Source organism: Leopardus geoffroyi, chromosome X (genome assembly GCF_018350155.1).
Source record: "Leopardus geoffroyi isolate Oge1 chromosome X, O.geoffroyi_Oge1_pat1.0, whole genome shotgun sequence".
NCBI classification, from domain to species: Eukaryota; Metazoa; Chordata; class Mammalia; order Carnivora; family Felidae; genus Leopardus; species Leopardus geoffroyi.
In genome coordinates, this window is record NC_059343.1 from 82,258,729 (window position 1) to 82,274,757 (window position 16,029).

The window sequence follows — 16,029 nt, forward strand, 5'->3', positions numbered from 1 at the left end:
ATGAAGGAGAAACTAGACAATCTGTTAAAATTCCTTTATGGTTATTTTTTTTTACCACAATTAAAAAATAATCCCTTTATGAATCTGTTTTTGGAGTCCCAGTAGGAGCCACCAGGGCAAGAAGAATTATTAAATAACTTGTTTGGCTTTGTTTTAATCGTCCTTGAGGCAGCTGGTGCAGAACAATGTGCTGCAAGGTCTAATTGAGTCTGCCAAGGGTGGTCCTTGCAACTGATCAGTCCACCCTACCCTAGAGAAATAAGAAGTTACCATAGCCCAGGCCTGCAGTGGAAGGTGCATTCTTGTTTTGTTGAGACACTGGATATTTGAGCCTAGATATGAGTCCTGAAACATACAAAGAGGGTCATGCTGCTGGTGCAGTGTAGGAGGTGGGATGTCATACACACCCTCGCTTAAAGCCTTACACTTCTGATATTTATCTTTCTGGTACATTTTGAATCCCAGAAGATCTTCACGAGCCCAAATTTTTCTGGAAGTTTCTCCTTTCACAAAAGGATTTTCAGAAAAAAAGAGATAAATACTAATTGAAATAGACTCCCCAACTAAATATATCCCTGCCTCCAAGCCCAGGCTTAGCTCACATTCTACTTCTGCTTTTGATACTGAAAAGTGTAATTGGGACCCCATAAAATTATAGCCTTGACACTGCCTTGCATGGGGATAGCAGACAGCAGCAAGTCTTCTCAATGTATTCATGCCCTCACCAATCTCCCAGTTTTTCAAATGCCTACCAGACTTAGAAACTGTCTTCTGATATTTTCTAATCTGTATGTTCTTTGAGGGCAAGGACCTTGACTAATAACTTTACTGTGTTCTCCTCCAGTATCAAGAAAACTGCTGAGGACACAATAGGAACTCAATGAATACTTGCTGATTTATTAGTTACCAGTATCTTCTATGTCTTTCCTTACCACTGAGATTCAGTCACCAAATAAGAAGTCAGTCTGTACTGGGTGTAAAGTCTGCCTTTGACTGCCTCTTTACTTGACCTCTACCCAGCATCATAAGGGTTTTCTTTCACAGCTAATTTGCACTGCTTTGTGAGGCTTTTTGTCCCCTCACCACTTTGTCCTGAATTGCTTCTACTGATTCTTGTCACACCCTTCTTCTCTGGTACCCCTGATACTCACCTGCAGAGTTATGCTGATGGTAGTTAATGAGTTCAGGGATGGTGCTGAAAAGGTGCTTCTCAGCCAGGTAATACTGGCTCTGAGGTGTGGAACACACAACATAATGGCGTATCACCCCTTGAGAGTCCCTAAGGAAGTGGGTGCTGAGTCAGCAACTTGAGAACAAAGGTCAGCAGGACCCAAAGTAAAGTGAATTTTGAGTTTAAGGCACACAGGTAGTAGGAGAGGCACACTATTAAAGAACCTCTCCCCTTTGTCCCCAGGGCCTTGGAACAGTAATGCTCACCCTGTAGATTTAGCAAACACAGACACAGTATATTTTCCTGCTTTGCTGGAGTCTCTGACAATGAAACCTCCTTCTTTCCCCTGAAACAATGAAAAAGAAGCTGACTTTAAGGAGGAAGTGGTGCTCACACCTGCATCCCACCTGCCCAAACCTAAGAGAAAACTGAAGCCTTGATTTTACTGCCAAGTTCCATGTTTGAGCTGCAGCCTCATTGCTTTTGATACTGAAAAGTGTAATTGAGACCCCCCCCCCAATAAAATGACAGCCTTGACACTGCCTTGCCTTGAGGTGACAGATAGAAGCAAGCCCTCACTTGTTGTGCAAGGAGAATGCCATTTGCCTGTGGTCACACACTTACCTCTTGCTTTAGCAGTTGCTCAGCTTGACTCCGAGTCATGTGTTTAGAATACCACCTGTAAAGGGAGAATGCTTCAGTGGCTCTTAGGCCACAGGGTTAGCAGCTTAGAGGTTAGAGCACTTTTCACGGCTCGTCTATGCCAGTGGTTCAGTCAGTTCAATCAACTCCTATTTATTGAGTACCTATCATGTGCATAGCACACAGCATCCCTTTCCCAAAGACTGGTTGGAAATGAAGAGCACAGGACAAAAGGCAAAGGGGTTCAAGGAAGGGATTAGGGACAGGACATTCAAGGATAATCCATTTACATGATTAGGGAGAAAGGAAAACAACAGAGGTTTGACGTTTTCACCCTTTCTTAATCAAATTGTCAAATACTTTTCTTTGAGTGGTTCTTCTGAATTTGGGTGGGTGAGGTTGTGTGATGACCTCTCCAGCTCTCATAAGAAAAGAGTGTTTGGGGTGAGGGTAAGACATACCCACTGACTTAGGGTGGTGGCATCATTTGACCCAGTTGGCAGTGGCTTTAGTAAGTATCTTAAAATAAAAATTTTACTGAAAGTATAAGAATGTATACATTATATTCCATTCGTCTGGGAAGACTGTGTGCTGGGAACATAAGCATACTCACTCATACATTTCTATGGAGTCTTCTGCTTCGGTGACATAGTTACTAGGGATGTAGCCTTCCTGCCTGTAGAGGAGACAGTGTGGTATATCATCCAGTACTTCCCATCCTGGCAGGGGCGGGAGATACAGGTTCATATGCCTGTATCCCCCGGCTCAGAACAGATCTCAAATGGAGGTATATAAACCACATTCCTCCCTCAAAGAGGATCATGTCACTGATGCATGGCTAAGCCAGTGAAGTGTGTAGCTTCTGCACGTGCAGCGCTGATTATATGCACATGACAACATATGGGCCATACCTTGTAGGCTCCGAGAGGTGGCCACAAGTAGAGCTGCACTCTGGGAAGTACTTGGCAGGACAGCATAGTCACTTTGGTGTGGGAAGAACAACTTCTGATTGGGATACTGAACGGGGGAATCATGCTGCAAGATTTTGCATGTGTGTGGAGAAGGTGGGCACAAGGCTCCAGAAGGGCTGGAGTGGACTCACCCATTTTTATCCCGTGCTCTCCACCAGGGTAAGTTGCTCTCCTCCAGGATAAAATACTCATCACCCTTTCGTAGCTGTAGATCATTTGCATTCATTGGCATATAATCATAAAGGGCTACAACCTTTTTCAGCTCACTTGTAGAGGCAGGTGCTGCTGTTGGCTCAGGGGGCAGAGGCTTTTTCAAGATCTGTGTAGTTGAGGAGGAAAAAGTAGGGGATTTTGGCTAGATATCAAGCCCTCTCCTCTTCTCCCCCAACTCTCAGGCTTACTAGAGACACCAGTCTAACCTAAATCAGGAATAAAAAAAAATGTGTATTCAGCATTTATTCAACCAGTTTTCAAGTATCTATGCTGGCTTCTCAGCCTGGAGTGCACATCAGAATCATCTAGAGAGTGGCTAATAATCATAGGATGTTTCCTATATCAATAGTGTCAACATATCTGGGGATGGGACCCAGGCACCAGTATTTTTAAAACTTCCCAGACAAAAACCATGAACAGTCATGATCTAGAAACCTTGGCATTAAACAAGTACATGGATCTACTAAGTGGCTCCAAATCTTAGTTTCCTTGTTTGTAAAATGAGCATAATAACTCCAGCCCTGCTTACTCATAAAATATGAGAAAGAGGTTTTTAGATTTCAAAAAGTAACCAAAAAATCAATAATAATATACTAGCGGTAGGATCAAGTATTGGGTATATGGGTTTTCACTGTTAAATTCTTACAACTCTATGTTTGAAAATATTTTTCACTTAAAAATATCAGGCTTTGTTTTGTTTTAAAGAGGTGATTGGATTAAATCATTACCAAGAGCTTTGCAATAGCCCTCTATCTTACCACTGAATAGGAAGTCCTAATTAGGACAAATCCCATGTTTCCTCAAGAACACCAATTAACATTACTAAGTCCCCTGGGAGTTCTAAGACTAGTGTGCTTTCAGGGTGTGACTGTAAGTTTCTCTTTTTTTAATTTTTAATTTTATTTTTAAATTAATCTCTACACCCAACATGGGGCTTGAACTCATGACCCCAAGATCAAGAGTCACATGCTCTACCGACTGAGCTACCCAGGTGCCCCTGTAAGTTTCTATTTAAACAGTAGCAGCACCAATTTCCCTGTATACCTGGTCCTCCTCAGGTGTGGGAGGAAGGGGCTTTTTCGTCTTTCGGTGAGAACTCCCAGGTTTTAAACCTACAAAGTAAGAAACCAGTTTTGATATAGAATGCATCTTAGGAAAGGGCCCAGGGACAGATTTGATTAGGAACTTAGCTTTTGTATACATTACCTTTAGGAAAGTTATAAAAAGCCTAAGTGCGTACAGCCCTGTACCAGGTTGCACAGCTTGGACAGCAGAGTGCCAGCAGGATTTCGGCCCCAGCTAAACCCCTCTCCCAGGCCCCTTTGTGCAGTGGGCAAAATGTACAAACCTGGGTTTGACAGACCCTTGAAAGGGTGGTGGATAGGGTCAAAAGAGGGAGAAATTATATTGATCAGATCTCTTACTTCCATTCCTATTCTCCAAAATTTGGCAGCCCATAGCATTTTTGGCTGTCTGAGAGCAGCAGAGATACTGCCCATCGATCCAGAAGCAAGGATGGTATTTCTGTGCCAGATCACTGTTGTACCGGATTACTGTAATGGGAGAGAGAGAGAAAGAGATCACATCTGAAATTCCAAAGAATCCACCATTTGCATGTTTTCCTCTTTGACTAAGGTTAGTGGTGAGCTCCAAACAACTGCCCCTTCCTCAGGACCAGTTGGCTCATATCCCTGTCCCTGGAGAGTTCTTGTGCAGTCCTCTTCAGTGGTCTCTCATGATGACTGTCTCCTGACTACTGTGGTAAGAATATCTATGTGTCCAGAGCCCAAGAACAACAACAAAATATATATGTTCTCTGTTTTCCCAGTAACCATTACAATATTCCTGTAAGGCAACGTGTTGATTATGGTGTTCTTTTCCAGATACAGGAAACAATAAGCCCATGCCAAACTCATTCCAGTTCTCAACATGCCAGTGTCCCAGCTACCTGAGTGGTCTTTTAGAGATACCTACTTTAGTGAGATTATCTGCATCAGGCTTTCCATGTTCATAGAATAGACAATAGAATGGAGCTCAGGAGCAAATGAAGTGATTCTGCCTCTAGAATAAACATGGTTCCGGTCTTCCTAGGGCCACCAAGGTGGGTTCAGCTCATTGTGGGAGATAAACACAGCACCTCCATTTCCTTCACAGAGTCATGAGGTTCAAAATGTCTCCCAGAAGCCAAAGTACTTTGCAAAGAATAGAGTGGTTTGCAGATAGGAGGAATTGGTATTACTGTTTTTAATACTGTGGCATCTCAAGAACCTGAGCATGAAGTCAATTAGATAAGTCATCCATGGGATCAAGTTGTCAGATAATAGATAGAGCCAAGACAACTGAAATAATTGACAATAGCTATCATTGGGACAAAAAGACTTTGGCTGGTCTAAAAATATGCACATTTGAGGACTTGCACATTTCAGCCTTTACTGCTAAGGAGAAGCCCATGTAACTTTTTTTTTAAGATAAAAACAAGGCAGGGATGCCTGGGTGGCTCAGCTGGTTGAACGTCCAACTTCAGCTCAGGTCATGATCTTGCAGTTGACGAGTTCGAGCCCCGCGTCAGGCTCTGTGCTGACAGCTCAGAGCCTGGAGCCTGCTTCAGATTCTGTGTCTCCCTCTCTCTCTGCCCCTTCCCTGCTCATGCTCTGTCTCTCTCTGTCTCAAAACTATATAAATATTAAAAAATTTTAAAAAAACAAGGGAAATTTTTCCTCTGTAGAGACCAACTCAAGTCCTTAAGAGCTTGCTAGTCTCACTCCATTCATTCACTTAAGACTTTAAGGGAAGCCTAGAAGCTTCTGGTGGCCAGGTGCATTTCACAGGCAAATTAACAAAAGTGCTGTTTTTTTTAAAGTACTATTGTGATGCTTTTCTAAACATGGATTGGAGGACTTCTAACCACTGTTCCCTGCTTAATCTCATCCTTTACTTTCTCAGCACTCCTCTTCACCATCGTACCAGGTACAGGGTGGTGGGACCTAGTCAGATGGAGGTGCAAGCTAAGGGGCTGCATTGTCTCTAGAGAATTTTAAACACTAGTAAAACCAACCAAAAGTCTGTCTTTTATTATTACCAGGCACTGGCAATTCTGAACAACATTCCAAATGTCAGCCAGGACTGATCACTCTCACTACCTCCATTCTCTGCCCCTCTCTCCTCCCACCATTACTCTTCACCCAGGGATTTGAAGGCCCTCTGGTGCAGGCCTGCACACTGGCAGACCAGAATTCTTAACCAATAACTGGCTGCTCTACAAAACGAAGCTATGCTAATATGCGGATGAAGGCACATAATGCTTTCTGCCCTCTCTCCATACAGAAGACTCATTAAGAACTCACCCTACTTTCCTAAATAATGCCTGCCTCTTACAGGGTCCCTTGAAGATGACACCCTTTCTCTTGCTGGCTAATGCAGAACTGGTATTTCCAGCTACCTAGGAGGGAATTTCAAAAACATTCGTCTGTTATGGACTAAATGTTTATGTCCCCCCTGCCTTGAAATTCATGTGATGAAGCCACTCAATGCGATAGTATTAGGAGATGGAGGCTTAGGGAGGTAATTAGGTCATAAGAATGGAGTCCTCATGATGGGATTAGTGTCCTTATAAGAAGAGACAAGAGAGAGAGATTCTGTCTCTCTCTGCCATAGGAAAACAGAGGGAGAAAGTGGCCATTCTGCAAGCCAGGCAGAGGGTTCTCACCAGAAACCAAATCCACTGGCATATTGATCTTGGACTCCCCAGATTCCAGAATGGTGATAAATCAACGTTTTTTGTTTAAGCCACCTGGTCTATGGTATTTTTTATTACAGCCTGAACTAATGCAGTGTCCAAGTGAGAGGGCCAGGAAAGACTACTTCACCAATGCATAGGGCCAGCTCTGTCTGGGAAGCACTAATGGTTGGTGCACTTTCTCCAAGTACTTGATGGGCTGGTCTCTCATGTTCATATTTATCAGGATAATGTCTAAAATTCTGTTTCATTATGAATGAGTTCTTCCTCCCTATATTAGTTGTCGCAGTTTTGTCAATGCCACTCTTTCTTTCATTTTTGGTGAGGTCAGGACTTTTGCTTATTTTTGAAGTTGCAATTAGGAGAGGATCTATTGAGCTTGTCCAAACCAATATTCTAGAGTGAATGTAGACACATATCTGTGGTGCTATAACATTAAAGTGCCTACTGTTGTGTTCAAGGAAATGGAAGGAGAGAGCCCAAGTCCTCAGGGATACAACCTCTGCATGGAAAGTGCCACTGAAAAAAGAAGGCAGCTGGATATGGGGTACCTGAAGCCCTACTTTTAAATGGAGGTATAACTTACACATAATGAAGTGTGCAATCTAAGATATACAACTAGCCACATTTGTCTACAACCATTTAACCACCATTCTGATCCAGGACCTCAGAAGGCTCCCTCAGGCACTTTAATAGCCAATAACCCTGCAGAGGTAGCCAGTACTCAGATGAAGTCTCCTTCTCATGCCTGTGATTTTCAACTGCTGCATTTTATCCTACAGTGGGATAACTTATCCCTAGAGTAGGACTTTATGCCTCCTAGATTATCTCACAATTGGCATTGCAGAACCTGGGGCTGTCTTGGTATTGTTACGACTTGCACCTAAATCCCCCAGCAACTATGGTATTTTGTTGCAAGTTGCCTACTTTTTTGGGTCATATTGTCAGCCCAAGCAGGTTCAAGAAGACATACACCCAGGTGTAGAACAACTGGAAATGAAGTGCCTTCAGAAACACAAGAGAAGAAAAGGCAAAATTTTACCTTCCCACACTACCTATCCACACTAATAACCCAACTCAAATGGTAGTGTTTTCTATTTGTTTTGGCTTTATTTTTACTGTTGTTGTAGTTTTACTTACCTAATGAACTTTAATAGTAGTGCATAATCAGCATTATAAGTTTGCCATTTGAGTTAATAAGCCAAGTTTACAAGCTGGATATTCTTTTTTTTATTTTCTTAATGATTATTTATTTATTTTGAGAGAGAGACAGAGAGGAGAGAGAAAGAGAGAGAGCTCAAACAGGAGATGGGCAGAGAGAGAGGGAGAGAGAAACAATCCCAAGCAGACTCTGCAGTGCCAGTGTAGAGCCCAACACCGGGCTCAATCTCGCAAACTGTGAGATCATGACCTGAGCCAAAATCAAGAGTCAGACCCTTAACAGACTGAGCTACCCAGGCGCCCCACACACTGGATATTCAGTCGTTGCTAATACCTTGAATATAGTGGACACTCAGTAAATATTTGTTAGGCTAACTTATGACTGGTTTTGAAATTAGTAGTTTAAGTGTAAGGGAGTTACTAACTTGCATGTGTCACTTTTTTTTTCTCGTCTGGTTCTTGCTCAGTATGTCCCACTTTCCCCTATTTCCAAACTAACTCCTAGCTGTCCATCAACATGGAGCCCTAGTTAGTGGTGGTTGTATACTCTTACAGAAAAATCAGTGAGCATAACCATTGGTCCCTTTCTGCATTCAAGTCACTGTATTAGGCACTGTGGAGAGAAACCAAAGAAATACAAACATATATGCCTTCTGTGTGCTCATTTTGTACCCCTAGGGCTAAAGCAGGCCTCTTACCTCAAAACATGCCCCCTCAAAAAATCCCAAGAACTGGACTTTGTGGTATAAGATATCACCAATTTGCCATCTCAACATGGCCTTACTCTAGAATATCTTGCAGCTAACTACAGGTATAACTTCTGGGCTTGAGAACAAACCAGCATGAAACTATGTACTAAACTTAGGCTCTGGAATCATTCAGACCTAGGGATATGGTAAAAATCCAGGCTTTACCATCAAGTGTGCCCATGAATGTGACCATGAGCAGGTTACTGAACCTCTTTGAACCTCAGTTCCCTCATCTATAAATAGGGGAATAATACATACTTCATAAACTTATCGTGAGAATTAAAAGCTAGTACATTTGAAGCACTTGGCACAGAGCCTGGTACATAATAAGTGCTTATTAAGCGTTGTTATTTTTTTATTTTTAAAGTTTATTTATTTAGTTATTTATTTGTTTTGAGAGAGAGAGAGACAGCACACGCCAGGGAGGGGCAGAGAAAAGGAGGGAGAGAAAGATTCCTAAGCAGGCTCTGAGCTGCCAGCACAGAGCCCGATTCAGGGCTCAAACTCATGAACTGCAAAATCATGACCTGAGCCGAAACCAAGAGTTGGACACTTAACCGACTGAGCCACCCAGGCACCCCTATTATTGTTGTTTTAACCCACGGTTGCTGTGAGAATTAAATGAGACAATAAATATAAGGTACCTAGCTTGGTGTATGGCACATAGCAAGAATACAATAAATGACCCCTTTCTTCCTTTCTCCTCTCCTCTTTCAGCTTGAAAGATTTGGTGATTTTTATTTTGGCCAATCAGACTTGCACTCAAGGGAGTGAATAAGGGTGGTATGGTGAGCCACCGAATATCAGAATCTAAATGTTAACAAAAAGGGCTGTCGTGCAATAACCCAACCATGCTGTTATCAGTCTGCCATCCTTCCTGTTTCTCTAGGCAGCCTTTCCTGATGTCAACTCAACCAGTTAATCTCTCAGTCACTTGACATGTGGCTATATATACACACAAATATGTGTGCATGCATCCTGTGCTGCAAGACTTTAGAGTCAAGTTTATTTGAGCATGTTGTATGGTCTTTGTGAAATGCTGAAACTATGCAAGTTTAAGTCCTCACAAAACAAGGAACATGAAATAGTTCCTTAGAAAATATTTACCCATGAAAGAGATGTACCATGCTTTCCTATACAGTGTTTTATAGTTTTCCATGTGTTTTCATAAACATTATATCATTTGATCATTAAGACAACCCTGGAGGTAGGTATGGCAGGTACCATTATTATTTCTATTCCAGAAGAAGAAACTAAGCTTCAAAAGGAGCTTGTTGGCCTACTTGCTAGAGGTCACCCAGTTTATTAGTGGCAGAAGAGGGCTTGGAAGAAGCTTCTCTGCTCTGACTTCAAGCATTCTCATAATCATCTAAGTTTTGGGAACTAGATATTTTATAGTTAGGATTTGAAATATTGCAATAACCATTGAATGCCATACCACCCTTATAGTTGGTGGAAAGAGTGGGACTATTTTATAGATAGGGAAATAGAGGTGCCTACAACTACAGAATTGCACGAGAGAGATAATGATGGAACTGCATTGAAACTCTTTGTCTTGTACGTTATCTTTTATTCATATAATGGAAGGAAAGGAGTTTAATAACTCAATTGTATCACTAATATTGGATAAAATACAATTTATTGTCTTCTTTCCTTCCTGTCTTCCTCCTTCCCGCCTCCCTCCTCTCTTTCCTTTTGTCTCTTCCACCTCTTCTCTTTTTTTCTCTGTCACCTCCCTCCTTCCATCCATTCTTCTTTAGTCTCTCCTTTTCTCCCTCCCTCCATCTCTCTTTCCCTGTCCCCCTGCTCCTTTCTCTCTTCTTTCTCTCCCTCTCCCTCTCCTTTTTTCCCTTCTTTCTTTGAAAACTAGTTTATTTTCGAAATAATTCTCACCATTTTTGAGCTGATGAATCCAACGCTTCCTCAGTTCTTCAGTTGGGGAGAAGACATAAAGAGGCCCTTCATCATATACAACCTGAGGCAATGGACACACAGACTTCAGCAGTTAGGATTCAGAAAAAAGAAGAAAATTTTTGAAAGAAATAATCTTAAGCTACAACTTTGTATATTCATAGTGGAAAACAAAGAAAATTAGGGTCTTCAGTCAGCAGTGGAGCTGGGGTCATGTGAGCTGTCTGATAAATTCCTGAACAAATTAATATCCAGGGTAGTAGGACTTAGGGGCTCTTAGCTTTTTAAATGGTCCTAGATCCTCTTGACCTGTGTTTCAATTTGTGTGTAAACATAGTTCATAATATTTCCCTCTACTCATGATGGAGACAGGATTTGTGTTTATCCAACAAAGAATATGTTATGATCTTATTAAACTTTGTGTTTGTATAGGAGAGAATTGAAGTAATGATTTGTATAACTTAAGTCTTCATCGGTACATATGGATTATAATATGTAACAAAATTTTAACTAAGAGCTAATTTTCCTCCCATGCCCTAGTGGCCTCCCATTGCCAAAATAAACCAAGTTTGGAACCACAAAAGAGTAAAGTATATATTTACTTCAAAAAGAGTAAAGTATATATTAAGCATTGTCATCAAATCAAACAGTATTTTTTAAAAACTTCACATGTACAAGGCATTGTGTTTGGTATTGTAGAGGTGCATGAAACATGTGGTCCCAATCCTCAAAGACATTACATATTGGATTCTGAAATCAAATGTAAATTAATTTGAATTAATTAATGGTATTATCCACTAGCCCAGCCAAACAACATCATCTTGTTGAAAAACAACAGTAGTAAAAACGATGTCTAAAACACTCCTCCTTCATAGGTTTTGTAAATTTTGATACAGTCAAGGATGTGAACAAGATCCTTGCAAATTTTTCTTTTTGCTTGTTAGTCTTGCTGTGCTCATAAATCCATGACAGAAAGCCCCCTCCCCTGAGACTTTCCACTTCCTTTTCTGGCTTTCACTGTTTGCAGAGGCTGCTATATTCACAACATATGACCTACAGAGTTTTCAGGATGTAAGCAAGCCAAACTGAAGGTTGAATCTGAAGCTTTTGCTCTCCCTCATGGATTAAAATGCACCTATGAAACAGATATCTATGTGGCTTTTCAGTTATTTCAGACTTGAATAGAATTTAGGTTTATGTATAAGTCTAATAAGCCTTCCCCATACTGAACTTCCTAATACTACTCCTTCCCTCCCCTTTTCTGTCTTTTCAACCCACATGACCACCATTAGACAGATAGGCAGAACTAGAAGGAAGTGAAATGCTCACTCAACAGAGCATCTTTCTTAATGTAGTTACCATAGACAAGACACACCATAATACAATTACTGCCATTATGGATTCTCTTTGAGGTGTAGGGACTAAAAGGTACTGTGTTAAATTGGGAAAATAGAAAAAAACAAACAAACACTCTTAGGCCATGTCAGTGTCATTTCTCACTTGAGTGTCCTTATCCACCTCAACTTCTATTCACTGGGACCTAGTATTCTTCACTGTGCCCTGCACCCCATCCCTAATTATTACATTACAGGTACCTTTGAGAGCTGGTGAGAGAAAACACCTTACCTGGAAGGGATAAGGGAATCTTTCAATGATTGAAATCTGCTCCATTTCACTGGATTCTTCACCCCTTCTCTGCAATGAAAGAAGAAAGCACATGCCACTGTGGAAAACAGTGTGGAAGTTCCTTAAAAAGTTAAAAATAGAACTACCTTATGATCCAGCAATTGCACTACTTGTCATTTACCCAAAGAATACAAAAACGCTAATTCAAAGGGACACATGCACCCCTATGTTTATAGCAGTATTACTTAAATAGCTGAGATATGGAAGCAGCTGAAGTGTCCATCCATTAATAAATGGTTAAAGAAGATGTGATATATAGATATATAGATATAGATATAGACATATAGATGTGTGTGTGTGTATACACACACATACAATGGAATATTATTCATCCATTAAAAAGAGTGAAATCTTGCCATTTGAAGCATGGATAGAACTAGAGAGTATAATGCCAAGTAAAGTAAGTCGGACAGAGAAGGACAAAAAACATATGATTTCACTCAATATGGAATTTAAGAAACAAAATAAACAAGCAAAGGAAAAAATGAGAGAGAGAGAGAGAGAGAGTCAAAGCAAGAAACAGATAAGTATAGAGAACAATTTGGTGGTTACCAGAGGGGAGGTGGGTGGGTGTTGGGTTAAACCGGTGATGGAAATTAAGGAGTGCACTCGTGATGAGCTCAGGGAAAGTATGCAACTATTGAATTACTATACTGTACACCTGAAACTAATATAACACTGCCTGTTAGCTAACTAGAATTAAAATAACAACTTAAGGGTGCCTGGGTGGCTCAGTCGGTTGGGCATCCGACTTCGGCTCAGGTTGTGATCTCATGGCTTGTGAGTTCGAGCCCCACGTCAGGCTCTGTGATGACAGCTCAGAGCCTGGAGCCTGCTTTGGATTCTCTCTCTCTGCCTCTCCCCTGCTCATTCTCTGTCTCTCAAAAAAAAACTTAAAAAAGAAGAGAGCATGGTTGTTAATTGATACATTGCTGTCTTTTGGATTTCCTTGGGTACTGGGAGTCCTTTGCAGTGGCTCCAGAAGACATTCTTGCACAGACAATTCTTATTAGAGATTGCTTCCTTTAACCCAATAGGGACACATATCCATAAGAACCAGCACATACGTGTTCAAAAAAAAAAAAAAAACTCACGCATTTCAAACCATCAAGGAAAGGGAGGTCACTCAATCAGTGGTGCTGGGACAAACATTTTACCACTAATATTGGTATGTGTGTTGAGGGAGAGTTAGGTGGCTATTTCACACCATACACCAAAGTAAATTCTGGATGGATTCAAGAGGTTAATATAAAAATGGAATTATGAATGACTGAGAAAAAAAACATATTGACTGTATGTATAATCTTGTGGGAGACAAGGCCTTTCCAATATAATTCTAAAGGTTAGAAACATTAGGAAAAAGATGAAGTAATTTGATGGCATAGACTTTAAAACCCAGTATGGTAAAAATGAACAAGTAAAAAACACCATAAAATTAAAATATAAATGAAAAACTGGGGAAAATATTTTCAACACATATTACAGTTAAAGGATTAATACTCTTTTTAAAAAAAAATGTTTATTTTGACAGAGAGAAAATGAGCAGAGTAGGAGTAGAGAGAGAAGGAGACAGAGAATCCCAAGCAGGCTCTGCACTGTCAGCACAGAGCCTGACATGGGGCTCGAACTCACGAACTGTGAGATCATGACCTGAGCCAAAATCAAGAGTCAGACACAACTGACTGAAGCACCCAGGCACTCTAAGCATTAATACTCTTAATATATCAAGATCTCTTAAAAAGTACTAAGAATAAGGTAAACATTTGAGCAGAAAATCGGGCAAAAAAAATGAGCAGGCAATTCACAGATGGAAAAATATAAATAAGCTGTAAGACATAAACATTCAACCTTATGAGTAACAAAAAATTGCAAAATAAGTCAGAAATGAAATATCACTTTTCTTGGCTGCCAAATTAACAAATATTTAAAATGTCTGATACTGGAAAGAATGTAGAGAAATAGAGATACTCTCATACATAGCTTGTAGGAGTGCATGAAATTTAAATTCCACTTCTAGAAAATAGAATATAAAGATAAACATAACCAAATTGTACAAATTTAATAAAGGGAAGAACAATATTTTACTTCTAGGAAGTTATTTTAAGGAAATGAATAGCAAATGTACATAAAGATGTATGCAAGGATATTCTTAACATGGTTATAATATCAAGTTGGAAACAAATGTGTAGTAATAGGTCAGTTAAACAAATTGCAATATATTCATAATAGAGAATACCACATAGTCATTAAAATCACGTTATTAAAAAGTATCTATTGTCATGGGAAAATATTCCATATATTGTTAAATTGAAAACGTTACAAAGCAAGATGTTTAGTATGATTCTATGTTTTCAATACCTAACATATGAGTGCCTGGCACACTTAGGCAGAAAAGCATGTGGCTCTTGATGTTGGGGGTGTGAGTTTGAGCTCCATGTTTGTTGTAGAGATTACTTAAATAAATAGGCTTAAAAAATAAATGTATAACATACATATTAGTATGAATATGTGTGTTGCTAGTGGAGAAAAACATCTGAAACTCTGTATACCAACATACAATAGTTGTTTTACCTGGATAATGGGATTATGCATGGTTTTATCTTCTTTATTGTGCTTTTTAAAGTATTTTATAGAGTTTCTATAATAAGGAAAAATAATAAATGATATTTTTTTTAAAAATTCAATCTGAAATCTGTAAGTGTTATGCCTTAGAGAGCCTCTGGGAAATGAGAGGAGACTAAACCTTGAGTTATTAAAGAATCTCATGACTCAGAGCCCTAGATTCTGGCCTTCAGACTAACTCGAACCTATAAATCCGATCCTGGTATCTGAGACAGTAAAACTAATAATCTCTGATCAGTTTGAAAATTTTAATTATTGGGGCCTCTCTCTGGCTGGCTCAGTTGGTGGAGCATGTGACTCTTGGTCTCAGGGTTGTGAGTTCAAACCCCACCTTGGGTGTAGAGATTATTTTAAAAAAATAAAATCTTTACAACAAAAAGAAAATTTGATATGTCGTCTTAAAATTGGTGTTAGGAGTTTTCAAGGTTAAGTGAGCTGTTCTGCATCTGGGTGGAAAATGCTGAGACTCAATATAACCAATATGTGGCAGAGTGAAGAATTTTATAAGGGAGATTTACCATATTGCACAGCATCACCATTTTATTTGCAGAGAACTGAAGTGTTCCAAGTTTCTTAACCACTACACTCCTGCTCTGACAATGGCCTCTACTTACCGGAATCTGTCTTTCAGGGGGAGGATTTTTTTCAGGAACCACTGTTTCAACGCAGGTGATCTTCTCAACATCTATTGAACCCTTCTTACTGCCTCTTCTCTGAGAAAGAGAATGAGGAAGAAAATGGAGAAAGGTTAAGACTGATTAAGCAACTAGATGATTAGATTTTGTTATCTAATCATTCAACATAGTGAGGTGACACCCACAGTCTACATCAGGACCTGTCATTTTGAAAAAAAAAAAAAAAACAACTTCCAGATCTATTAATCTAATATTTTTTGACTATCAGATAAAGGAACATACTATAGAAGCGTGGATGACTGTGTGTGGCTTTACCATAAAAAGTAAGAAAGTAATTTTCTAGACTTGGATTTCATTCTCAACAACATTTAATGAATGATCACCAATTACAAGATTCCATGGTAAGATTTCATCCCTCCCACCCCTGCCAGCTTCTTAGCACCTTTGAATTTTTGCGCCAGCATGGCTGTAGTTAGTTCAAGGATAGGAAACATTTTCCTTACTTTGAAATGTACCCAGGTCCCTACCACCT

At 40.0% G+C, this 16,029-nt stretch overlaps 1 protein-coding gene across 3 annotated transcripts in view; it reads right to left on the minus strand.

The window, feature by feature from the left end:
- BTK (Bruton tyrosine kinase) overlaps nucleotides 1-16,029 on the minus strand; it is a 31,976-nt gene that overhangs the window by 7,493 nt on the left and 8,454 nt on the right. For all 3 annotated transcript variants that reach the window (XM_045470860.1, XM_045470861.1, XM_045470859.1), the window contains exons 3-13: nucleotides 15,477-15,575; nucleotides 12,181-12,249; nucleotides 10,537-10,618; nucleotides 4,422-4,550; nucleotides 4,042-4,109; nucleotides 2,916-3,103; nucleotides 2,427-2,489; nucleotides 1,796-1,850; nucleotides 1,438-1,517; nucleotides 1,152-1,279; nucleotides 271-345 (exon numbers count right to left, since the gene is read on the minus strand). In XM_045470860.1, coding sequence (XP_045326816.1) covers nucleotides 271-345; nucleotides 1,152-1,279; nucleotides 1,438-1,517; nucleotides 1,796-1,850; nucleotides 2,427-2,489; nucleotides 2,916-3,103; nucleotides 4,042-4,109; nucleotides 4,422-4,550; nucleotides 10,537-10,618; nucleotides 12,181-12,249; nucleotides 15,477-15,575 — 1,036 coding nt within the window. The remainder of the gene's footprint in view (nucleotides 1-270; nucleotides 346-1,151; nucleotides 1,280-1,437; nucleotides 1,518-1,795; nucleotides 1,851-2,426; nucleotides 2,490-2,915; nucleotides 3,104-4,041; nucleotides 4,110-4,421; nucleotides 4,551-10,536; nucleotides 10,619-12,180; nucleotides 12,250-15,476; nucleotides 15,576-16,029) is intronic.